Source organism: Morchella sextelata (genome assembly GCF_020137385.1).
Source record: "Morchella sextelata strain SCLS chromosome Unknown scls_11, whole genome shotgun sequence".
Classification (NCBI taxonomy): domain Eukaryota; kingdom Fungi; phylum Ascomycota; class Pezizomycetes; order Pezizales; family Morchellaceae; genus Morchella; species Morchella sextelata.
This window is the reverse complement of record NW_025408626.1, coordinates 1,238,764-1,263,981: the sequence shown is the minus strand read 5'-3', so window position 1 is coordinate 1,263,981 and position 25,218 is coordinate 1,238,764. Positions and strand designations below refer to the sequence as shown.

The 25,218-nt window shown below is 49.2% G+C and overlaps 6 protein-coding genes across 6 annotated transcripts; 2 read left to right on the top strand and 4 right to left on the bottom strand.

Moving 5' to 3' along the window:
* Nucleotides 1-508: 508 nt before the first annotated feature.
* On the top strand, nucleotides 509-1,854 carry H6S33_001750 (uncharacterized protein; the record flags this gene model as incomplete). Its single annotated transcript, XM_044833111.1, has 4 exons — nucleotides 509-840; nucleotides 934-1,337; nucleotides 1,412-1,673; nucleotides 1,728-1,854. The coding sequence occupies 4 exons, from the start codon at nucleotides 509-511 to the stop codon at nucleotides 1,852-1,854; spliced, it is 1,125 nt and encodes a 374-aa protein (XP_044693811.1).
* A 9,922-nt stretch (nucleotides 1,855-11,776) lies between these two features.
* Nucleotides 11,777-12,487, bottom strand: H6S33_001749 (uncharacterized protein; the record flags this gene model as incomplete). Its single annotated transcript, XM_044833110.1, has 1 exon — nucleotides 11,777-12,487. One exon carries the CDS (start codon nucleotides 12,485-12,487, stop codon nucleotides 11,777-11,779), a length of 711 nt encoding a protein of 236 aa, XP_044693810.1.
* A 293-nt stretch (nucleotides 12,488-12,780) lies between these two features.
* Nucleotides 12,781-13,775, bottom strand: H6S33_001748 (uncharacterized protein; the record flags this gene model as incomplete). Its single annotated transcript, XM_044833109.1, has 4 exons — nucleotides 12,781-13,132; nucleotides 13,293-13,402; nucleotides 13,535-13,654; nucleotides 13,725-13,775. 4 exons carry the CDS (start codon nucleotides 13,773-13,775, stop codon nucleotides 12,781-12,783), a joined length of 633 nt encoding a protein of 210 aa, XP_044693809.1.
* Nucleotides 13,776-15,078: 1,303 nt separating this feature from the next.
* H6S33_001747 (uncharacterized protein) lies at nucleotides 15,079-16,599 on the bottom strand (the record flags this gene model as incomplete). Its single annotated transcript, XM_044833108.1, has 4 exons — nucleotides 15,079-15,199; nucleotides 15,260-15,349; nucleotides 15,424-16,343; nucleotides 16,411-16,599. 4 exons carry the CDS (start codon nucleotides 16,597-16,599, stop codon nucleotides 15,079-15,081), a joined length of 1,320 nt encoding a protein of 439 aa, XP_044693808.1.
* A 2,831-nt stretch (nucleotides 16,600-19,430) lies between these two features.
* On the bottom strand, nucleotides 19,431-20,722 carry H6S33_001746 (uncharacterized protein; the record flags this gene model as incomplete). Its single annotated transcript, XM_044833107.1, has 4 exons — nucleotides 19,431-19,655; nucleotides 19,762-20,022; nucleotides 20,099-20,553; nucleotides 20,632-20,722. The coding sequence occupies 4 exons, from the start codon at nucleotides 20,720-20,722 to the stop codon at nucleotides 19,431-19,433; spliced, it is 1,032 nt and encodes a 343-aa protein (XP_044693807.1).
* A 2,406-nt stretch (nucleotides 20,723-23,128) lies between these two features.
* On the top strand, nucleotides 23,129-23,856 carry H6S33_001745 (uncharacterized protein; the record flags this gene model as incomplete). The annotated part of the gene is made up of 4 exons (XM_044833106.1): nucleotides 23,129-23,158; nucleotides 23,242-23,613; nucleotides 23,672-23,704; nucleotides 23,764-23,856. 4 exons carry the CDS (start codon nucleotides 23,129-23,131, stop codon nucleotides 23,854-23,856), a joined length of 528 nt encoding a protein of 175 aa, XP_044693806.1.
* Nucleotides 23,857-25,218: the final 1,362 nt, after the last annotated feature.

Here is a 25,218-nt window from a genome sequence, read left to right as displayed (position 1 = left end):
GATTGCGCCCGCCGAGACAGACCGGCTGCGATTGCGTTACGCACAAAACGCAATGCTGTGCGCGCGTGGTACTGGTCTGGTACTGGGACTGGTACTGGGGTACGCGGGGTGTACGGGGTACGGGGAGTGCTGCGGGTACTGAGTGACGGTCCACAGTGAATGAGTGAAGATGGAGGAGATTGCAGCTCAGGGTCAAGCATCGAAATTGCAGAAAACCTAGAGGCACTAGTAATCGGCGCTAGGGCTAGTAGTAGTAAACTTAGTCCCTAGTGAAAGGGAGAGAGAAAAGCTGCGCAGTATTGTCATCACCGACCGCACGCGCAGTGAGTATGTAGCTGCTTTTTGATCTTGTGGAATCATACCATGACAAGAAAGAAGGAAGGAAAGAAGGAAAGAAACACAACCTCGATCCTCTTCGAACCATCCCTGGCTTGTCGTTGCATGGGCGATCGGTCGTGATGATGATCTGCCCCACGTACAGCTAGCCTAGCCTACCTAGTCCTCGTGCATGCACCAGAGCCGCGACCCAACATTCCCCACATTACCCTGGCTGCGAACTACATGCAATATCGACAACCCCCCACTACCTACTATTCCCACTCCCACCACCACCACCACCACCATCACGAACACCACCGTCGTCGCCGCTGAGATGCCATTGATGACGATGCCCTTCCGAACACTTGTGCGCAGACTCCCGCGGCAGGGTGGTGGTGGTGCGCTGAGCATGAGCATGAGATTTTGCGGTGGCGGTAGCAGTAGCAGTAGCAGTAGCACGTTGAGGCGCTGCTACGCAATTGGAGGTGGAAACGCTGGCTTGGGGGGCAGCAGCATGTACATGTAGGTTCCCATACACCCACCAGCTCAGCCCATTCTAGCCCGGCGAACCAGTCAGCCAGAGAGAGAAAGCTCCACTGACACAAAAGCCGACAGAAAAGGCGCTCTCAGCCTGCACAGCTCCCGCTTCCACAGCAGCACCTCCACCCCCACCCCCACACCCACGCCCACACCCTTACCGCCAGTGCAGAAGCAGAAGAAAAAGCTATCCAAGATCCTCCCCGCGCTCACCCCGCACGAGAATATCTATAACCTGCCCAACATCCTGACCTTCTCGCGCCTGCTGGCGTCGCCCGTGATTGGATACCTTGTGCTGCACGACCAGCCCGCGGCCGCGCTGGGCCTGTTTGCCGCGGCGGGGCTCACAGACCTCGTTGATGGGTGGATCGCGCGGCGCTGGAAGCTCCAGACCGTGGTCGGCAGTGTTATAGACCCCATGGCGGATAAGGTGCTGATGACGGTGCTGACCGTCACGTTGGCTATGCAGGGGCTTCTGCCTGGTATGTATCTCCCTTCCCCTCTCCCCCCCCCCCCCCCACCACCCCCGAGTATGGTTGTTGAGAAGGAGGCGCAGTGTGGATCGCAGCGGTCATCCTCGGCCGCGATGTCGGGCTGGCCATATCGGCGATATACTTCCGCTGGATCTCGCTCCCGCCGCCAAAGACCATGGTGCGCTACTGGGACTTTTCGCTGCCGAGCGCGGAGGTGCACCCCACGACGATCAGTAAGCTGAACACGGCGCTGCAGCTGGGGTTGGTGGGCGCGTGTATGGCGCATCCGCTGGTGGGGGCGGGGGCGGGCGCGGCGGATCTAGAGATAGCGTTGCAGGCGCTACAGTAAGTTTCCCTTTCCATGGGGAGGGAGGGGGGTGCTAATGATGATGGGGACAGGTATACGGTGGCCACGACGACGGTGTGGAGTGGGCTGTCGTATGTGTATTCGAAGGACGCGGTCAAGATCTTGAAGCAGCCGGGGGTTGGGGCGGTGGAGGAGAAGAAGGAGGAGGGGAAGTTGTAGAGCTGTAGAGTTGTGGGTGAGTGGGTGGATGTGGGAGTGGGGGGGGGGTGTATGTACAATATCTTTTTTCTTTTCTGTTCTTATATTTTCTGTCTTTCCCTTCCTACTATATTGCCCTGCGCTGCATGGCAGTCTCAATAGGTCTGCTCTGCCGTCACTAGTAGAATACTCCAGTAGACCCCACCCGCCCGTCCTGCGCTAGCTAGCTAGGTAGCTACATGTATTTAGTAGAGACCCCGTAGACGTCACTCACGACCTCCCCTAAACAGCCTATGATCTAGACCATAGTATTGAACTGCTATGGTATCGATACCACATGCAATTGTAGACTCCCCACGCCATTGTGGTTCGCTCCACGCATATATCTGGCAAAGCTATCATTGACACCCTCAGCTACGTCATTGATCGATCCGATATGTGCACTTCCGGTCAGGGGTTATAGTGGCCGTGGAATATACCCCCCGCATTGCATGAAGGGGTGTCAGGGTTAGGTTAGTTAGTTGGCTGTGGGGGTGTTTTGGGGTAATGATGAGTGTGCCTGTTTTGGTGTTTACTATCTATATCCCTCGACGGCTTCTTTACGGTGAAGGTTCAGTACCAAAAGGTAGGGTTAGGGGAAATAGTACTGGGTAGACAGGTTGTCGTAGCGTTTGTGGCTCGTTTCGGTCTGGTTGGCTGGGATCTCTACGTGACATCCGTATACCTGTTGCTATATGTTCAGGCGTCTCCTCGCTCCCCGTTATGGAACTGCATTGTAAACCCCCTTCTCGTAGTGGAAGATATAAAATGTAGCCCCACGATCACTCACCCTTCCTCGACGCCATGTTCACGAACTCCACAATTCCCCTTTTTGCTCTCCAAATTAACGCAGGGCAGCTCGCCAATATCAGAAACCTACCTATACTACGTGTTCCACTCTTTCATCCCGTCTAGGCTGTGCACTAATCTATGAAAGTACTGTCTATAGTACATACAGTGTAAAGTTTTAATTGGAACCAGTGATATAAACGGTCAAAAGCTTTCGATAACCCTAACCCTATTCGATGAAGAGTACTAGTGGCCCACAGCCACGAGGAATGACTAAAGAATAAGGAGCAAGTATTACTTTTCTCTACAACTAAGACTTACGCACCCTCCGTGTCAATTGGTACCGCTTTGTTCGGCATTGTGGGGGGTTGAATCGTGTCTAACGAGCTACAGCGAAAGCTTACTATAACTAAGGGTGGGCTCGGGACTGGAATCTGGTACCGTTATAGTGAGATTACCATTATAGAAAGAGTGCCAGTGTTGAAAACCAAAGAAAAAGGGACCGAAAAGTGTTACCGTTATAGAGAGATTGCCCTCATAGAAGGTACCCAGGTTATAGCAAGCTTTCGCTGTATTAGTAACATATGTATCGAGACAGGAGCCAATATATCGAATATGTTTCTATACCTCAATTGAGCCCCATTACTTATAATTATTGATTGTCTTTATGCTTTTGATAGAGCCTAAACACTCTATTTAGATTATGAGTTAGCTTGGTAATACCGCAGTAATTCGTCTCAACGGACGCTCACATTGACGTTGAAATTCCTTGATCTGGTCATTTGTCTTGAAAACGCCCCCTTAATCTTCCCTCATACGCGCAACTTCGACGTCTGTGTAACCGTCCGCTGAGACGAATTACTGCGGTACTTGATGACATCTACTCACGCATTAATTAGGTCCTGAGAATTCTTGGTAGCAACGACCTCACAAAATTTCTCAGTATTTAATTAACGCGCGAGTAACGCAACCTCATGGATGGAAAGAGTATTTATTGCATATCACATATCACTGTCTTGAAGTACCTCGAGTAGTAGTCACAATAAACTCCGTGATTATAATCTTAACTTTAACTATATACGACCTGTAGGTGGTAACAGTAACGCAATAACCTTTCTGCAGTTCCATTGAGCAACGCCTCTTTTTCTAGCCATACAGTATCCCAGATGTCCACGAACATACATGTGCTTCCACCCCCTAGATCCTTCAAGACCCAAGCTTAAGTTATCTAGTATCAAAGCAAGGCTGGGAGAAAAAACCAGACCTTACCGAAGATCAATGTACGGTGAAAAGTGGGGGTTACACTTTACCTCTCCCCCCGTGCCCTAGCTAATTAAAGGGTAATGATAGTCGCAACAGGATATTCGACTAAGCACGAGGTTGTACTTTCCTTAAAAAGCTTTTGGAATACTTTACTTGTGGCCGGTCTCCACGTATACGTACGGGGCTGGCCATGGTCGTACATACCTTCGTAGATCCTCGGGTTGTACAGCGGTAGGTAATAAGTGATGGAACGGGCTGAGACACAGTGATACCTGTTTTGGGTAAAACGCCACCAATATACGGTGCTTGCAGGTATAACCCTAACACAGGGCGTTCCATCACTTATTACCCACCGCTGTACTTTCCGAAACCGTTTTTATCGACTTCAATGTCTTGATTGACTAGTAAATAGTTCTCTGCGTGGTGATGCCTCGAGGAGGGATGGATGAATGGCTGCTTTAATGCTTGTAACCAATTGCAATTGGACAATGCAGCATATCAGGCAGATAATGCATCTTCGTGCTGCATGAAAGGGAAAATATGGTAGAAAGGACCCTAAGAAGCTGCTATCACGGTATCAGATGACGTCCCAAATAACTCATTAATTGACTAACTTCCCCTGTACTGTAGAGATTTCTCTGATAGTCACAAGCAGACACTCCGGGATGAATGTGAAACTGCAAATGAACAAACCCCACTTCATTGCAAGAAGGTTTAAACTCCTTCCAACAGCCCCCTACAAGGTACTGTCATAAATAATAAGCCAGGTTTGTTAACAATACTCTGTCGATCTAGGCCCCAATGACATTACTGCAGCCGATAAACCTTAAAAGCACGACAACCAATGAGCCTGGCCGGGCTTGCATCAAACAACCACCATATCCTGCAGTAAGAGAGGCAAGAGGCGAATATGACGGCTTGATTCTTTTTTTCGTTTTCGTTCTCGGAACTTGAGCATGAGCGCTTTTTGGTTTTTACTTTCCTAACCATGATCCCGTTCCCGCCCGTTTCAATTGGGATAATTTGAGTGATTACCTACTATATTAAGGCATATATGACGTCCCCTGCAAGCGATATCAATAGCTAGAGAAGAGGGGTCTCAAGATACGCAGTCAATCTATCTGATGTGGTTGGCAGGTAGTCGTATTTGTAACCCGAATGACCAAGTCATAGCTAGGGATCACGTATGGGGCCGGTATATAAGAGATTAATCGGCTAGCTTCACAAATATTGAGCTAGAATCGGTTGGGCTTTGACTTGGGCCCCGATGCCTGCGGTGTATTTCGTATTTGCAACCCGAATAACCAAGTCTTGAGGGACCCATACAGCCGTACAGGGACAGCAAGGTTCGATCCATGACTTTATTGACATTTTACTGCAAACTTCTTAGCTTCGAACTTAAGCTTAGACAGACTTCAAACTGGAATCAGGCCTTCAAGTAGTGAATGTACTGATCTAGTCAGTGAATAGGCGTCTAGCGGCATACGTACGTAGATCTAAGGTACATATAACCGGCATCTAAAACTCTCAAACCTCTAGCTGCCAGTAGACCAATCCATACTACCGCCTCGTTTACCGCAACCCACGGTCTTCGAGGCTTGCTCTCACTGGATAGGACTCGGGATCGGGAGGGTCGTTTCGTCAGGTCTCGAGGCAAAGTCTTGAGGTGAGGTCTTGTGACATTGAGTCTCGTGCCCATTCCATATATGCGTCATTAAACGTATTCGTGATCAGAATGGCCAAGTCCTCGAGATCCCGTACGACGGGTACAGTAAGGGATTGTGCTTCATCGATATCGAGCTAGAATTGAGTGAGCTTCGAACTAGGCCTAGAACTTTCACCGAGTGCGTTCATCGAATCGATGAAAGGATATCTGGCGGGATACCTGCTTGGTTGGAGTTGAAGTGTACATTAACGGTACCTAAAATTCTTATCCTTCTGCCAATTTCCACAGTTTAAACCTCAGTCTAACCACACCACACCACACCCACCCAAGAACAGCAACCCAACCCAACCCAGCCCATGTTTCCATCACGTCAACCACATGCAACACACCATCTTCAAGACTCGCTCTCGCTCGGCGGAGCTCCAGAGGGAACGGTTGAGTAAATTGTGGTTGAAAAACAGTACTACATAGATTATATAATCACACGTTAATTAAAAGGTCGGAATTCGGCGTGGGGATTTGGCTGAAACATCTTCCGACCTTTTAACTAACGAGCGAGTACAGATGAGCTTAAACACGTGCACTTCACAGCGTTTCATCGAATAGGCCATGTATGTTCATACTTACTACACAAACTAGCCTACGTGTAGCTTATCACACAATTTGACAGCCCCCTCCACCCCTCCGCCTCCATGCGGACACCCAGGGACCGTGGATGACAAAAAAAAGAGACCAAAGTATATATATACATTCATTCGCGGCTTTACAGAGACCCAGAACCCATCGTGTAGTTTTGGGCCCTGTATACATGTACTTTCTTGGTAGATAACATGAGTACTTTTAAGCTACATACAAAAAGAAAGAAACTAAGATGTATCCAGTATCACCGCTATGGAGCGGCAAATGTGTCAAAAGTAATTTTACCAACGGTAGTAAATTATTTACCACCGGTGGTATAAGCACTGGATTTCAGTCATTGTGTCTACACGCTATCCTACATTAGTATATTTCCCACCGGTATAAACACTGGTTTTCGGTCTTTATGCTGCGCTATACTACATAAGTAAATGTTCAATCATTAATGCCAAAACTTATGAAAATTCCCCACCGGTGGACAATTTTCATATATATTGGCATTCTATGGCCTCTTTTGGCCAAAAGGTCTGTGCTTTTATCATAAAAATTAGGATTATAGGTATAAATACTGGTATTATTTTCACCACCGGTGGTAAAATAATTTACTACCGTTAATGGTAAAATTACTTTTGACACATTTACCGCCCCATACACTACTATATAAACCACGTGGCATTGTTTAAATCTATTGTTATTTTGACTATATATATGAACTACATGTATACACAACAATACCCAAACTAGTGCTGGCCACCACTGCCGTAGCTAGCTATATTCATTATAATCACAGTTTGTACGTGAGAGCTCATGGCCATCACTAAAATCGTCACTGTAATCTAGGGCACATGAGAGATATGGGACGAAAGGAGGAGATCCGAGCTCATCATCTGCTGTTTTGACACGAACATTCGGGAGGACATTTACTGCTACAGGCATTCTTTACGATTTTTGCTATGTACAGATCAATCACCTCCACACTTTTGAAGTGTGGCTGGTTGTTAGTGAGCAGGTGTTTCTTAGATGCCATGGTGCTAGTTACAGTACGTCTGGTTTATATCAACGATATTTGATCATGATGCATGCAAAGGTCCGCTGACGTTGTTTCTTTCGTTGTTCCCTCGCCATGGCGGCCAGGAAAGAACGAAAAAAAAGAAAGCAAAGCCCGTGGACTTTGTATCATTACATGCACCTACCTGACAAATCTATGCTGGCTAATAAAAACGAATCAAAAAGATAATAAGATACCGAAAATAAAAGCCACAAACCCTACTGAACTTCTTTCATTGCCCCCTCGCCATCGGCCAAGGAGCAAAGAAAAAACCAGAGTCGAGCCTGTGGGCCTTTTCCGCATACCTACACGTACATCTTACTGATAGGTCTTTATTGGTTAGTATAAAGAAAATCATCAAAAAAAAAAGCCCACAGACTCTACTTTGGACTTTCCGTCACTCCTCAGCCGATAGGGCGGGAGCAACGAAAAAGCCAAAGCAGAGCCCATAGGCTTCTGAACCGTCTACACGTCTACTAAAAAAAAAAAGAAAGAGAGAAAAAAAGACCAAAAAAAAAGCCCACAGACTCTACTTTGGACTTTCCGTCACTCCTCAGCCGATAGGGCGGGAGCAACGAAAAAGCCAAAGCAGAGCCCATGGGCTTCTGAATCATCTACATGTCTACTGAAAAAACAAAAAAAGAGAAAAAAAAAGACCAAAAAAAAAGCCCACAGATCTACTCAACTCTTTTCCCTGCCCCTCGCTATCAGCCAGGAAGCAAAGAAAAAAACAAAGTAGAGCCCATGGGCTTCTTGTTTGCGCATCAACCAGAAGCAGTGTAATACTGGTGATACTTTGAGGCAAAGGATGTGCAAGCACAGAGCCAATGCCTCCAGTCCTAAAAATAAGGATAATCAAAAAATGGTCCTTAGACCGTTTCAGTGATTAAACTTTTTTCAAATGTTAGCCATGATGATCATCAATGAAAGGGGAGGAAAGGAAAAGAAAAGGGAGATACATACCTGAAAAGAACAGATACTACACTTGATCTAAGCCACTATTCAAAGTTAGCAAGAGATCAAGATGGGAGAAGGTGGGGGGGGGGACTTACAAAGGCAAAGAGAGCTAGAGAGAGAAGAAGGGAGCGGGTGGAAAAGGCCTTTTATAGCTGGAGCCAGCCTTGCCAAGCCCGCATCGTCTGCATCTCCGCCGACACTTAGACCCGAAAGACAGGACACCTAACGAACTCGGTGACAATCGAGACGTAGCAGCAACTATTATACAGGCCATTAATGTTCAATCCCATTCAATGCAACCACAATAGACGTACGTGCCCAGAGCCCGATGATGCCTCGTTTACCTCCCCACCCCACCTCATTTTCATCCGCCACGAAGATGGCTACACGAAGAGAACTTACCCACCATTTCTATCGACTTACACATAACACCTCTCATTTTATAACCTCGGCCCGCGTAAAGATTTGACGAGTGATACCTCATGATCCAGTACACCTACCCAGCCCCGTATGCACCCCGTCTCATCGATATAATCTATTCCCAGCCATCCTTGCAACAAGACCACCTCGGCATTCCGCCCCAACTATACGACATAATTATCCTACAGGAAGAGAGGTCTCCCGCTACCATTAGCTTTTCCCTTCCTCTTCTCTCCCCCCACCCCAGCACCCCCGACCAGTGTGAGCTACACTCGTTTTCCACATCGACATCTACCATGCGGAACAGAACAATGAAAACATTGCTACTCAGCCACATACAGAGACAATAACCTGCAACCACGTCTCTAACGATCCCATAGCCATACCAGATATGTATTCACCGAAGCGCGGTGGGGCCAAAAACCGTTGAACCAGGCGGAGAAAGTCTTTCTCACACCGCCAATGCCCCACTCAAAGGTAAGTACATCGCGGCTAATCAAGCGCAGGTGAAAATTGGCCGGTTAGTCAAAATCCTACCATGCGAGAGCAATACACGCCTACAGCCTCCGGCACATCTACTACGAAGCGACCCCCCAGGGTCCGCACATCGGACAAGCGGTTGCGTTCAGTCTCCGCCGGGCCTGCACGGGAGCTACGTGATGGCGAGATCTTTACTTCGCCGATAATCCTCCCACACCAGAAGCAACAGGAGATAGACTTGTATCTAGAAGATGAGACGTGATAGAGACATAGTCACAATCTATCACTCGGTGATCTTGGCACCTCGTTTTACGGTTGTTCGTGCGGGGGCCGCGGGTAGGCATGGAGTTATAGCTTTATAGGGGTGTGTACTAAAGTCTTTAGAGTTAGGTTCTGATATGTAGACCGGAATGAAACTCATCAGTTGCAGGACTGCTTACCGGCCTCTACACACCAACCTGTCGAGCCCAGCAACCCATCGACAATCACACCCGGCCGTCACCCAAAGCTTCTTCTACCGCCGCCGTCTCGAGCCTTACCAAGATTTTTTTTTGTTTATTTTTTCCACATTTACCCTCTTGACCAATGATGGTGCCGTATGAGACGAGACGGGGAGGTCAATGCAGCCAAGCTGATCACAAACTATCACTCGCGTCTCGGCGCGAGACTTGGCGGAAAGGTTCTAGCTAAAGCCCTTTTTTTTATCCTCTGCATACTACTACACAGCTCGTCACGCCAGGAATTCTCAAATCTCGCAAGCGCCCTATGGTATAAGTCCCATCACTAGCCTGTGGAGCTGCACCGTAGGTGCGCGTAATAGATGTACGCTGTGGATGTGTATATCTGAGAACGAAGGCACTGAGCTAGCTTGGGATACTGACAACGTCCCGAGATACGGCAGGGATCGATTGCACCTCAAAATACCAGAGCAAATGATAGGTAGCTACTAGTTACTACAAGAGATAGTACGCCGGATTTTCTCTCCCAAAATCTTTGGGGCCTGGGGTTGCCGTAGACCCCATTTCAACGTTGTCAGTCACAGGCTTAAGCTATAAGTCCATCAACTCGAGCTTATATGTAGACTCTAATTGTCACAATCCTAGCTCAAATCCTAGTTTGTGTTGGTGTGAGGCTTGATACAACTACAGGTAGCCATATGCATTCGGGTCAATCGAACGGCTTGAACTTGAATAGGATGGGCATGGAGCTCCTGTCATACATGTAAATATTTAGGGAATATGCTTGTTCTAATTAAGCAGCTTTGGAGCCATAGTGTTTGCCATTAAACTGAAAATTGAAGCAGAGATACGTATATACTTATCAGCGTGATCGAGACACTCGTCCAAGTAGGAGCAGATATGTGGTTTCAAGGTGCTCTGGGGTTGTTCAACTTTCTGTATTGAAGCTAGTGCCGTGGACAGCCATAAACATGTCAAATAGAATAGACAACATGGCTACACAGCAAAATTGGCAGTGGCTCTCGCTGATAATAGCTCTGTTTGAGGAGTGGCTTACAAAAGGGCCGGGTCCAACCCCCCTAAAATCAATAAGTACTTTTTGTCTTTTTTCCGAGATGAGATACAAATATGAATAAAGTGCCCAAGTTTGGACAACTGTCTAAATATAACCCGCAGAGCCCAAAATGCCACCTCAACCTAAAGTGATAGCCATCCGTGATACGCCTTATATACTTCACTTGCTATTTATACAATCACCATCATACAACTGTACGTGCCTCCACCTTCTCTGTTCGCACTCTCGATGGTCCTTGCCAGATACCGGTATACGTAGCTAGGGGGAGAATTTGAAGGGAGGAATACTAACTGTAACGAATGAGAAAACCCGCCATCAATACGATGGCTCCTCCCCTCCCCTCTCTCTTCTCAGGAGTACAGTATTGGTACGGATCTACCTGAACAAGCGAATAACCGGAAGGATTGCGGCCGGCATAGCATGGCCAACGGTTAACTCTCAGTCACACCCGTGTGGGAGTCTGGGTTTTGGTGGGCAGAATACCTTTGACCACGGGGCAAATAGTCTAGTCCACGCCAAGAGGGAACATGATTTTTAAAGCTAACGAGACCATACTAAGATCGGGCATATCATTTCAGAGTTTATTCTATTCAATTTATGAGCATTATCAACTAGAACTCTGTATCTATCAGTTAATCCAGTCCCTATCACTTCTCAATCTCGTTCCTTTGAAGATAACTAGCTACATGTATTAGCATCACGAGTGATATCCCGTGATTCTGATCTAGTCGACAGCGCTCCAATTCATTGGAACGAAGCCCCCCCACATTGATGTCTAAGGAAATGTTAAGATGGCGTGTTCAAAATCATTGGCCTTGTTTGAGGTAACTATCTTTAGCTGCCATCTGCCAAGATTGTACCGCATGGGATTAGATCTTATCAGATAACTACTGATCTTTGGGGAGGCGCTACTATATATATACCAACAATAATGATTCTGTTTAAGTATAATTATTCTACATATTTGTTTTCTCCCTCCCAACCCTCCCCCCCGATTCTCACCTCCAATTTCCCTCAATTTATTCATCCGCGCATGCCCATGGAATCCACCGACCATTTCTTTCTGCCCCAAACAAAAACACGAAACCCTAAAACACAACACTCCCCAATCCCTACGGATGCCTATCATACGGATTATCATCATCCCTCCTCCCCACATCCATACACAAATAGCACTGACTCCTCTCACACATCGGCATAAACTTCCTTATCACCGGGCTCGTCATCCCATCCACAACCGCCACCAGCTCCCCATCATCAGTCAGCCTCGACACCAGCGGCAACAGCTCCACCAGCACCCTCTCCTGCCTCCTCCTCGCCGCCTCCACACCCTCATTCAGTCTCCTATTTGCCCTACAGATCTTATCCATCCTGCCATAGTGGCTCGAAAGCAGCGACCGCACCAGCCGCGGCTGCAGCATCACCTGCGTGCCCGCGGCCTGCCGCACGAAGAAGCGCTGCGGGATGCGCGTCCGCAGCGCCGTGGACATGCGGACGGGCCGCATGAGCGCGTCGAGGCACTGTGTGCGCTCGCGCGCGAGCAGGTACTCGGACTGGCGGCAGAGCGTGTTGAAGTAGCTCTGGGGCTGGGGCGGGGGGAAGTATGTGAAGACGGGGGGCAACCGGGGGCCCTCCTCGCCGTTTGGCCCGGGGGGGACGAACCAGTAGTTGTGGTAGTCGGCCATTTGCTGGTGGATGCTGCGTTGGGCGGGGACTAGTTGGGGTACTGGTGGGGGCACCGCTGCTGCTGCTGCACCTGGGCCGGGCCCAGGTGCGGGCGGAGGTGGAGCTCCGGCGAAACCAGCTGGGGGTGCTGGAGGCATTTTGAGTGAGGTTTTCGATGTGGGTTTTCGAATTGAGTGTCTCGTTATATTATTGTCTTCAATTAGCCCACTCCCCGTGTATCGGGGGCAGGCGGGCGAGTATATGAGGCCCGCACAAGAACAAAGAGTCACCACGAACAAAGAAACCCGGCACCACCGCTCTCACACAACAACAACAGCATTGAACAGAACGCACAGCAACACAGCAACCCTCACACACACAGACACAATAAAACAAACCCAATCTATCATTCACTTCTAATTTAACCCTAACCCTACAGACTCCCCTCCCTTCAACACAGTCCTTCCTCCTCCTGCTCCTTCAGGCACTTTGCCAGCCACTCCGCCTCCTCCCTCATAATCCCCTCAGTCCGCGGCTTCCTCTCGCCTTCCAAATTGACCGTGGGGAATTTTGGCCGTCCACCACTGCTACTAATGGTCTTGCTGTTCGCCTCGCCGATCACGGCCGCGGGCCCGTGGTGGGCCGGAATAGCCTTCATGCCCTCGAGCGTGCTGGGGTGCCGCGCTTCAAGATAGTTGCGCAGCAGGTCGCCGTCGTCGGATTCGAGCATCGTGTAGATCTGGTCCTCCTTCTCGAGGTCCTGGAACTGGCGTGGGATTATGTGGGTGTGTACGTGTGGGACACTAGTTAGGGCCCGTCAAGTCAGCCCAGACGGTACAGGGTCAATGATCGCGCCGCCGGCTAGAAACATGATCTGACCCCTAACCCTGCGAAACTGAACTGTAGCTAGAATAGTACGGAACGGAATGGGTCGAATGAGTGGAATAGGGGAGGGAAACTCACGACTGTCCCGCCGCAGCGCCGTCCTGCATCGCGATGTTGAGGGCGTCGGCTTTGTAGATGCGCTCGACGGCCTTTCCGATCTTCTGGACGGTAAGGAAGAGGTCTGTTACCTGTTGGTCCGGCCATTACTACTATATCAGCACTACACTTTACAATTCCTAGATAGCTGTTTACAGCTATGGCGGGTAGGTAAACAGCTAGACAGCTAGACAGCCAGGTAGCTACTAGGTAATAAACAATACCTCCTCAGTACTAAGATCCTTCAACCGCGGCACCACCCTGTTCGGACACACGAGCACATGTCCGGGCAGCAGCGGCTTCAGGTTGACAAGCGCGAAGGAGTGTGCCGTGCGGTAGAAGACCTGTTGGTGGTGTTAGCTTTGCGGCGGTGAGCGGAGGGTGAGGGTGAGGGTAGGAGGTGGTGAGGAGGACTTGTGAAGTGACGAGGAAGGCGCCGAAGTAGACTGGTTTAGCGGCGGCCATTGATGTTGTTGTTGGCGGGGTGGAGGAGGGGTGGGGTGGTATAGTGGGGTAGACAGAGGTAGAGGTGGTGGGGGAGGTGGGCGCGGGGTGGTGGGTGGTGGGTGGTGGGTGCCAAGACTGGGGGTACTGGAGGTGCGGTTCTGGGCTGACGTTGGGTAGGTGGTAGGATGTGGGTTGGTAGCAATTGAGATGATAGTAGTAGTAGATAGTAGGCAGCTGTGAAGATGGGCAGTGGTTCGCCTGAAGTGCGTGATTACTGAGCAGGGCAAGGTATGGAGGGTAGGGAAGGTAAGGTATCGGTACTAATGGACCGGTGCCGTTTACGGCCCGGGTATTTATTGGGCCAATTGAGAAATAGGACGAGAAACAAGGCAAGAAACAAACATAAATATTCGCAATTGACCGTTTGTGAGTATATTGTCTAATAGACCAGATATTCTCACAGCGATTCCTAGAACCCGCACAGCTGCAGTGCCCCACCCGCAATTGTTGATATCGCAAGTTGACAAGCTCCATAACTTGATCAATAATATAAATCAATGGCCCATAAACTGAAATACTATCATTTCCCCTATAAAAGCAGCAGCCTAAGCAACCCAGAAGACGGCTTAAACAAAATTAACAAATTCTTTCAGCGCCAAAATCTACGACGAGTGAGAGGGAGAGGACGAGTGAGAGGGAGAGGACGAGTGAGAGGGAGAGGACGAGTGAGAGGGAGAGGACGAGTGAGAGGGAGAGGACGAGTGAGCACTCAAGTCTCACCCGGCCCCACCAAACCCCCCAATAACAAATTTTAAAGGCCCAAACGAATCGCATAGGTATAATCTCCAGCTTTAATTCAGCGGCATATATCAATTGCACAATACGCAGACACTCCAGCCCTAATTGAGCCGTAGGATAGTAACTTAGACACTCCCCACACTCCCCAACCGCACCCGCACACGCACCCGCAGTCCACACTTCATGCTTCAAACTTCAAGCTTAAGCTTCATGGTATCAAATCAAAATGCCCTATCTTTTTATCATTTCCTCTCCTCTTCTTATGCCATGGTATGTACTCGTTCCCACTTCAAACCCCACCACTCGCCCTACATACGTATAGGCGCACGCAGTTATAAAAACATCCCCACACAAAAAAACCACAATAAAAATAAAAAAAACAAGAAAAAAGACCACAAACAAAAGAAAGAAAAACCCCCATGCTGAAATTACCCCCCAAAAACACACGCACTACCCACTAAAAACACACACACTTAAACCATTACAAAAAAAAAAGAAAATCTACAACCACCCAGGCCAGCTTCTATTCAGAGCCCAAGACGAGCCCATCGGATGGCTTCCCGGCGCGGATGCCATCAACGTTGACGATGACGGCGCCGGCTTGGACGAGGGCGGTGCGGAGGTCGTCAATTAGGTCGTCGACGCTGTAGGAGGAGGGTTGTTAGTACCGGATATCTGGGTATGGGGTAAGGGGGGGGTCATACTCTTCGATACCCACGCAGAGGCGGATGATGTCCTCCGGCATGTTACGCTCCGCACGAGTCTTCGCATCGATACTAGCATGCGACATACGACTACCCAGCACCACACCAATATCAGCAACCACACCCACTCCCACCAAAACCAAATAACAGGGGGGTAAACTCACCAAGGCATACTAATCAAACTATTGACACACCCAAAACTCACACTAATCGCCCACAGCCTCGTCGCCTCCACCACGCGCTCCGACACCGTCACATCCCCCGTCTCGAAGCTCAGCACCGCGCCGGCGCCCCTCGCCATGCTCCAGTGCAGCTCATACTGCGGATGACTCTTCAGCCCCGGGTAGCGTACCTTGAAGCCCATCCCCTCGAGGAACGTCGCAATGGCCATGGCATTCGCCTGCTGCTTCTCCATGCGCACGCCGAGCGTCTTGACGCCGCGGAGCAGCAGCCACGAGTCGAAGGGCGACAGCCCGCAGCCCGAGGCGTTGATGGTGAAGTAGAGGCGATCGCCGAGCGAGAGGTCGTTGACGGCGATGACGCCGGCCATGAGGTCGTGGTGGCCGGAGAGGTACTTGGTGCCCGACTCGTAGACGATGTCGGCGCCGAGGTCGAGTGGGTTCAGGAGCCAGGGACTCATCATAGTATTATCGACGCAGACGACGGCCTTTGGCGAGACCTTGTGGGCGGCGGCGGCGATGCCGGCGATGTCGACGATCTTGATGAGGGGGTTGGTGGGTGTCTCGAGGAGGACCATTGCGGTCTTCTCGGAGAGGACGGGCTCAATGGAGGCGACATCGGTGGTGTCAATGTGGTGGACGATGATGCCGCCGTGGGTGGCAAGGTAGGTCAAGAGGCGGTTTGTGCCGCCGTAGAGGTCATCGCCGGTGATGACCTCGTCGCCCGGGCGTAGGAGACGGGTGATGACGTCGAGGGCGCCCATGCCGGAGGAGACGACGAGCGTGCGGGCCGCAGACATGATCTTTGCCAGATGGCGCTCGAGGTGCGAGCGGGTGGGGTTGCCAGAGCGGGTGTAGTCATACTCGAGGCCGCCGGAGTTTGATGTCTGCTTGAATGTTGCAGTCTGGGGCGCATGAGTATTAGCAATTGGGTTATATATTTCTGAGTCAGAGTCAGGAAGGGGAGCGCACTTGGTAGATGGGCATGGAAGAGGCATTGTACTGGTCAGAGTGCTCGGTGTAGACAAGTTCGGTGGCGAGGGCGTATTTGCGGCCGTTTGTGGGCGTGGAGGGGGCGGGCGTGGGCGGGAGGTCGTGGCCGGAGAGATCGAGCTTCTGGAAGGTTGCGCCGAGAGAGGTGGGCTTGTCTGAGGGCGACATTGCTGCGGTGTGTGTGTGAGAGAGTGAGTGGATTGGTGTGAGTGATATGTAGATGTGTGTATTATAGATAAGGTTGTCGATGTCTGCTGTCTGATGTCTGTCTGATGTCTATCTGTCTATAATAACGCTCTTCTGTAAGTGTGAGTGACCAAGTCTCACGAACGGGGAGAGTTTATGGGCTGTGTGTGGATGTCTCTCTTTCTCTGCCTGTCTGTCTCTCTCTGTCTCTCTCTCTGTCTCTCTGTCTCTGTCTCTCTCTCTGTCTCTCTCTGTCTCTCTGTCTCTGTCTCACGGGATAGAAAGGGCAGCAAAAGAACAGCCAGCCACTGGCATGGGTATCGATTGAGTGCAAGATGGATCGATTAGTCACACACCTTTAAGCTTCCAATCGCAGTCTTACAAATCTCAGCAAAGGCGTTGCACGTTGTCGGGCAGAGTCGTTTGTTCAGAGATGTTGCACTTGCTTCCAGGTCAGTAGGTACAGTTCACCCGCCCGGGCGTTTGTCTGTTTTTGCGGGGGAAAAAAAGGCAAGCACGCAATACCCCCCCGGAACCCTTGTGCTAGCCAGTACCTAGTACAATTAAGGAACCCTGTAGCTTAAGAGCGACAGGAATTTTATCCGTCTTGGGAAACTCTCTTTGGCCACTGAGTGAAAAAAATTGCTCACTCAGAGGTTCGAGACAAATTTTTTTATGTCAGTTAGCGGACTACGTAGAGGGAAGATCAATCATTGAATCGAATAACCGAGCATTTCCGCAGCGGGCGGAGAATTGCACTTTACACTTCACACTTCGTGCCCGCCGTCCACCAACCAACCAACCAGGCCAAGCCAAGACCAAGCAACTCCCCACCCCATCTATCCCGCAGCTACCTACCACAGCTACATGTATGTACCTACTTACCTACAGCTCCCACAGCTACCAGCTACAGCTAAAAGCTATAGCTAACCCCCCCCCCCCCCCCGGGGGAGCCACACGTACCAGCCATCACAACTCACAATAACTACCCCTCCAAGAGAAAAAAAAAAAAAAAGTGAAAAGAAAATAAGAAAACAAGCACAACCGGCCTAGCTAATCCAGATCTCCGAGGCCGCCTTGCCGTGTGTAACAACGATGATGGGAAGGGACGTCAGATCAATCATTCGCCGGTACCACGGTTGGAATTGAGATTGGGGACAGTGGTGGTTCAATTATAAAGGTACAGATATTGTATGTGGGGTCGATGGCAATTTACATGTGGGGAGAATGGGGAGAGTGGCCTCGGGGTTGTGATGCGTATACTTGGATGTTGATATAGACTTTCCGAACACCGTGCAGAGACATTGTCGGGTCACTTGGAAATTCGAAAGTATACCGTAAAGTGAATCTATAGCTAAGCATGTTATATATCCTTCCACATACAGTAGACTCTCGCTATCAGGATACTAATAGCCAGTCCGCAAGCACCATTTTACTAGCATCCTCTCACTTTCTATAACGATAATTCGCTATAAATATACATATTTGTAGTCCCAACCATATCGTTATAGCGAGAGTGTGTACTGTACTCCCCTCTTATAACCAACCCCTCCACTCATATACATAACGTCAGTCCAAAGAAACGAAATTCCCAACGCCAAAATTGCACCTCTACTAACCACAGCAACTGCATATCGCATAGGATACGTAGTAAGTGAGCTAAGCCAGTGTCTATAGCGAACCTAATTGCCTCTCGACACACTCTACCAAACGTTCATGACCCAACTCTCTCCCTAAGAGGGTGGGAGTAAAGATAGAAAAAGGTAAGAGTATGGTGATCATAATAGGAGTGAAGGGTTAAACCGACAAGAGAAAGTATCCGAGAGTAAAGGCTTGGTGATAGAAGAGCCCGTGAGAATAAAGGTTCAATGTGCTAGTAAGAATCGAGAGAACTAGTAAGAGCCGAGGGGTGTAAGAATCGATGAGAACAAGACTTATACCTAAACCCAAACCTAAAACCACACCCAGCCCCCAATCAGCCATGTATGTATACGTATCCATCTACACCACCACCCCTCATCCTGAGTGTTCGGGTAGCTCCTAAGCCTTAATTCCCCCTCTCCCTCGTCTCTCATCTCTCCCCGCAACAGTAACCGTATAGTACCTCTTCATCGACGTAGCTAGAACCCCACTATCCCAACCCCCCATCCTAATACTCTCATTCCATAGAAGTAGCAGCCCAAAAAGGCCTCTGGCCGCAACACGCCCACCACACACACCACAGCCAGTACCTTTCACTATCCATCGTACCCCATCACCTAGACCCCACCCCCCCAGAGACGTCGCACCATCTATTCCCAAATACATCTCCCCGAGACGCCATATCATCTATTCCTTTATTCTTAAACACCATCCTCAAACTCTCCCAACGATCCCAACGATCTCTCCGAATAAGCCCAATAAACACCCAATTGTGTCAGCTCGGCCGAACGAGTGATAGTTCGTGATGATACTTCCATTCTGAGAGAGGCAAAAATGACCTGCCGCGCGGGGGAGGCTTTATAAAGACCTCACTTCAATAACAGTGGATGACGCGCGACATGCACTATCAGTATCATAAAGCCCCACATCTGCTTTTTGTGATCAATTAGTTCTCATGACTAGACCCGATTGACAGAGTGATAGTTCATGATCAAAGCGCAAAACATGCTTTTATTCAACGTGCATGTACACCGGACTACATGTATCTAACACCTTATATCAACAATTCCAGTGTTACAATCGATAGTCGCCCCGAATACACGCACGCACAGCCAGTACGATATCTACAATTGCGTCTTCCCCCCCCCCCCCTCTTCCCCACCGCCCCGCATTTAAGAGAAGCGTCTGGGCTCAAGGACGGGCTTGTTGTTGACCACAGCCTCGATCCGCTCCATGATCTCAGGCGTCAGCTTATCCAGATGCTTGAGCGCCTCGACGTTCTCTGTGATCTGTTCCGGCTTGCTGGCGCCGATGATTGCGCTTGAGAGTCTGGGGTTCTTGATGACCCAAGCAAGTGCCAACTGTCCCTGGGTGATTCCGAGTTCGTCGGCAATGGGCTAGATGGTTGTTAGCAACACCGCTAGTGGTGGTGAGTAGGAGGGGAAGGGGTAGAGGGGGCGGGGGGTAGTAGAGTTATATATGTATGAATGGATGCATGCGTACCTTCAGGTCTCTTGCGGCTTGGATGTTCTTCTTTATTTCTTCGTCGCTATCGAACTTGGCCCTAACGGAGCTAGTGAAGGGGTCGGTGGCAGTAGCGAGACGAGATCCCTCAGGGATCTTGAACTCGTTGTATTTTCCAGTGAGAACACCTATCTTCAGGGGGGAGAAGCACGTAATCCCAAGTCCGTGCTTTTCGTACAGAGGGGCAAACTGCTTCTCGACCTTGTCGCGAGTAAGAAGGTTGTACTGGGGTTGTTCGACCTGTGGAATCATATGCGTTAGTTCACGGTATGTTTCGTGATGGGTAATTGGAAGCATCTTGACAGGGTGGGCCTACCACTGGCCCAATCATGTTTAGCTTGTCCGCAATCCTCCACGCATCCGCAATCTCCTCTGCTGTCCACTCGCTTGTCCCCCAGTAGAACGCCCAGCCCCTCTCGATAACGTGGTTGAAGCCTCTGACTACCTCCTCCATGGGGGTGTCCCGGTCCGGTCGGTGGGCGTACACAACGTCGACATACTCGAGCTGCAGTCGCTCCAGCGAAGCCTTCAATCCCTCAACAACGTGCTTCCGTGACAGGCCCACGCAGTTCTGAGCCTTCTCGGTGCTTGAGGCGTTATGACTGCCCCAGTTGATCTTTGTAGATATGACGAGATCGCAGCGAGGCCATTGGAACTTCTTGATTACTTCACCCATGACACGCTCGGAATCACCACGGGCGTAGGCCTCGGCGGTGTCGAAAAAGTTGATGCCGGCATCGTAGGCGGCCTTCATGCATTGTTCGGCGAGCTCTATGGGGTTTCATGTCAACATATGGAGGGAGGTATATCAGGTTGAATGCTATATCGATATGGGACCCGGGAACATACCATTACCAACATGGCCACCGTAGGTGACCCAACCTCCCAAACTGATAACAGAGACCTTAAGGCCGGTACGTCCGAGATGTCTGTATTCCATTTTTTCTCTTCTTTTCCGGTTATGCGTTTGTGGTTATTAGATGCGAGTATGAACACAGGACAATGTCTGCCTTGGGCGGTATATTTTGAAGATGAAGAAACAGTCCTCACAGGAAATACGGCGCCTTATATATGTCACAGTATCTCGGATATAGCGATATATCCAGAGAAGGCCAGAACCAATTCGATCCCCCGCAGGCCGATATGAAGTATATGCGCCTATGACGTGCCCCGCAACCCCTGTTTGTCGCAATGACACCCCCTCATCCCATCTCACTCTTGCAGCAGAAAAAAACATCTGCTCTAAGCTTTGTAGGCAGGTAGCACATGTATGTAAAGGGTACATGTATGCCCGCCTATCAAAAGAAGTTGATGCTCATGCCTATAGCCAATTGTAACCCTCGGAGTAACTCAGTTGAACTGGGTTGTTCATGAACCCTGGGAATCCCATGACTTGAGCGCACATATGCATAGCTTCTACTCTACATATGTACCCAAATTATCTCTACTTGGGTACATGTAGAATACAGCGCGTTCTATGTGGCTAGTGAACTGAGCTTCTTTTTACCCTTTTATTTACCGGAAAGCCGCAGGAAGGTGTAGGGACTGGCATTGTATTACATGTATATGCACTTGCGATGCTGTCTATCCTGAACAAGCTTCAATGCTCGGCCCGGTACCGAGGGCAGGTGCAGGTGGGATGTAGAGTAGGTAGTCTAATATTCTAATCCTGCCGAGTCGGGCCTGTGTACCGGGTTCCTATATCGAAGGTCGTGGAAGGGCGAATAAAATCCATCCCTCTGTAAGCGAATGGATAGGGAAATTATCGGCTCAAGTGATCATCAATTGGTGCAGTAAAGCCCTTTCGCGGATGGCTGCGTTCCGTTCGGGTATGATTTACAGTGCTGCTTGATGATAGTCCTTTTTGCCATATATGTCAGCGTTGGATTATCATGATTGAATACCATGGAACTAGTATTAATTCCGATGGATATAGCCCGGGCTGGAAATTCAGCCGTAGCCTATTCTTGTGAGGACACCTGGTACTCTAGGGAGCCGGATAAAAGGTAACTAACATCCCGCTGCTACAAATGATTCCTTAAAGAAGTTGACACAGATCGATTGGCTTTTACGGTGATCAAAAGAATATGATTGTATGGATAATACTGGGCGTGTTCAGATGTCGATTTGTCCAAAACGAAACGCCAGCTGCAGAATGCAAGATCTTCAGATCAATGGTGAGGGGTAGTTGAAATGTAAAGAGGGGTCTTGCACAGTAACAGGAACTTTGTTTGTACATGTATGCAGCGGCGAAATGCGAGTGCCTACATACATGTACATACATACTAGCAGTGGCCGACCTCGCGACCGCGAGTTCCTTTCACTCCAATTAATTGTGCCTCTCCAAACACATTCGTGGGGCCTTGATTCCATCTCTACTGCAACCCCCCCCCCCCCCCCCCCCCAAAAGTAACATACAATGAATGAATTATCAATCTGTCAATCCCCCGCCAGTGAAAGGAACTCTTGAGCCCGTTGCCAGTTGATGATTTCCCCATACCCAGTTGATACCCCGTTGACCTCCTAAAGTATCTCTCAATATATATATATATATACCACCCAGTTAATACAATTTAATGATACACCTCCCCGCTTTTGATACCCCGTTGATGATATCTCAATCCCACCCGCTATATTTTAAACATTTACTCAGTCTGCACAGTTAAAGGAAAAGCCCTTCACGAATTTGACATCGTTTAGGTTTGGGGTGGCATTAGGTACTTATATAATGCTGTTTGGGGGGGGGGGGGGGGGTTGTTTGGGTGGGCTGGTTGCTATGCAGGGTCAGGGTTTCCGCTCTCGACCAATCAGAGGCTTCCAACCTGCGAAAGAATTAAGGGCAGTACATATTAGATGATGTAGAGTTGAGACCAGAGAACTGATATGAGAGTGGTACAGATGAACCCAAACACCATGCAGAAATATTGATTCCGCACTGGGGTTGGGCCTTTGGATATGTACTGTATGTACACAGTGCACACTTTTCTATTTAACAGTAGTCAGTGTCTTGAGCATTAACAGTGGTATTTCTAGATAAAGTTGCATTGTTGCTTCATGACTACATACTAGCTAGTACATTGTTCTTGAGGTCAGCAAGGTACTCACGAGCATCGGCCTTAGCTGCATGCATGTCCAATTTGCTAGCACCTAGGTAGGTACATACATAGCTGGGTGTGCTCGGGGAGGGCGCCCAAGATGACGTGCTGCACGCGGCCCCTCACTTATTTCAAAACCCTGCCTTGTGCCCCTCCTTTTGCCTACCGGTGCTGACGGTAGGTGTTTCACCACACGACTTCACGAGCGCTTACTCAAAATTTAGCTGGTTTTTGCAAGAATAACCATCAAGATGAAGGTCTACGAATATGATAATACTACGGTTAGGCGATCCTGTTTTGCTCTATGCTCTTGCTCTCGCTATACGCTTTAAAGTGTTCTAACGTATAATACTCAAACGTTCAGGCAGATCAGCGAGAAGATCATGATTCAGGTGTAGCCGTCTCAACGGCCGAGCTGGAGAAAATTGGTGTCATCTGTCATCACTTCGATTCGGTCGACGACGTGAACTCTTTGGCGTCTGAGAGAAGTTACAAGAACCGCGATGAGATTGTCGTTTCGCCAAGTGCGATGGGTGATGTGTACGAGGCAAAAGTAAAGACCTTTTTCCATGAGCACCTGCACGAAGACGAGGAAATTCGTTACGTCCTGGACGGCACCGGCTTTTTCGATGTCAGGTCGAAGGATGACCGCTGGATCCGTATCAGAGTAGAGAAAGGGGATTTGATCATTTTACCAGCGGGTATTTATCATAGGTTCACCACCGACAGCCAGAACGTACGTTTGGTATTGTTTGAGTATGTGTAGAAAGCCGGGAGTGCTAACTTTGAGGTAGTATATCAAAGCAATGCGTTTATTTAAGGATGAAGTATGTTGTCCTTGTGATTGTAGTTTTCTCTCTTGCGATTGTGCTGACAAGCGCAATAGCCCAAGTGGATTGCATTGAATCGCGATGCAGAACTGGACGAGAACAACTTCAGAAAGTCATACGTCCAGTCTTTGGTTGCGGCTACAAGATAGATGCGGGACGCACAGGATAGATAGTGATTGGATTGTACGATACCGATACCAATAATTCTAGAAAATCCTTGGTTTTTTTGATACAACTGCGAGTGTAATCGAAAAAAGAGACCTTTCCCCTCGCTAAGGTGACGCTAGTTTCAGGTAGATAAGACCCTTGTTCAATGCTCAGGCTTCAGACGCGGCCATAAGCACATGATGCATGTTAGATGTTGACTCCCTCTTACTTTACTACTGTTGTCGCTAGGTACCTAGCTATTATTGCTGTCCGATCTAAGCTTCAAAGTCTCGTCTGCGCAGCTCGTATAGGAATTCTGATGGAGGAATGTATTGATTATTGAGACTTTCAAAGAGATCCAGCCAGCTAGCAGCTTACTTAGATGGAAGTAGCAGGTTATCAACGAGTGTTTGTTTGTTCCAGTGACTTTAGCGAAACCACCAACGACCACCCGGTAGGCCGCGTGGAGTAGGGTACAGGAATGTAAGTGGAAAAGAAAAAAAGAACAATCACACACCCACTTGACGGCTTATTGGCTTGATTAGCCCCATCCAACCACAATCAACACTGCCCTTTTCGTAGCGCACAGAAACACTGTGGGACCACTGACTTAACTGAAAGGTGCATCCTTGCTTTGTCTCTTTTTGTCCTTGGGCCGCAAGCTCATCTGGTGGAGGAAGACTCGAAGCAAGGAAGCACCCCCGCCTTACAACCTTGTTCCCTTTTTATTTTTTGTCCGTCTCTTTATTTTTGGCCCCCCCCCACCCACACACACACACAGTTCACGCCTACCATACTTACCCACCTACCCGTCTCGTTGCTAAAGGAATCCATCCATCCGGAGATAAGAAACTTGTGTGGACACAGAAGCTGCGCAGACTGGCCATCTCGGATCGTGGCCACCTTCTCATGTTCCCACCCCCCGGATGCCGTTTTTCCCTCTCTCACCCATCGCTCCCTTTCGTTGTCAGTCAGTCAGTTGTTGTCAGTCAGTCGCCCTTCTCCTTTCACATAATCTACCCCCTCATTCCCGTCCGGCTTTGGCATCTCGAAAGTTTCTTGTTAATATTCCCCCGTCTCTTCCTCTCTATTTCTTCAGGTCTCGTTCTTTTTTAAAAAAACAATACCCTATCCCACCATATCCAACCACCCCAAGGATGTTCCTGCCCCTGTACCCAAAGATCCTCTCCCCTCACGCACTGGTGTTGGAGGATGAGGGGGGAGGGGGCAAGGGGATTTGAACCTTCTCGCATTCGTACATGCACATACATAAAATACAGTAGCAAAGACGGGGCATTTTTCTGCTGTTAACATTACCCAAAGCGGCTAGAGCATTACCAATTTTGAAGCACAGGTAAGTCTTT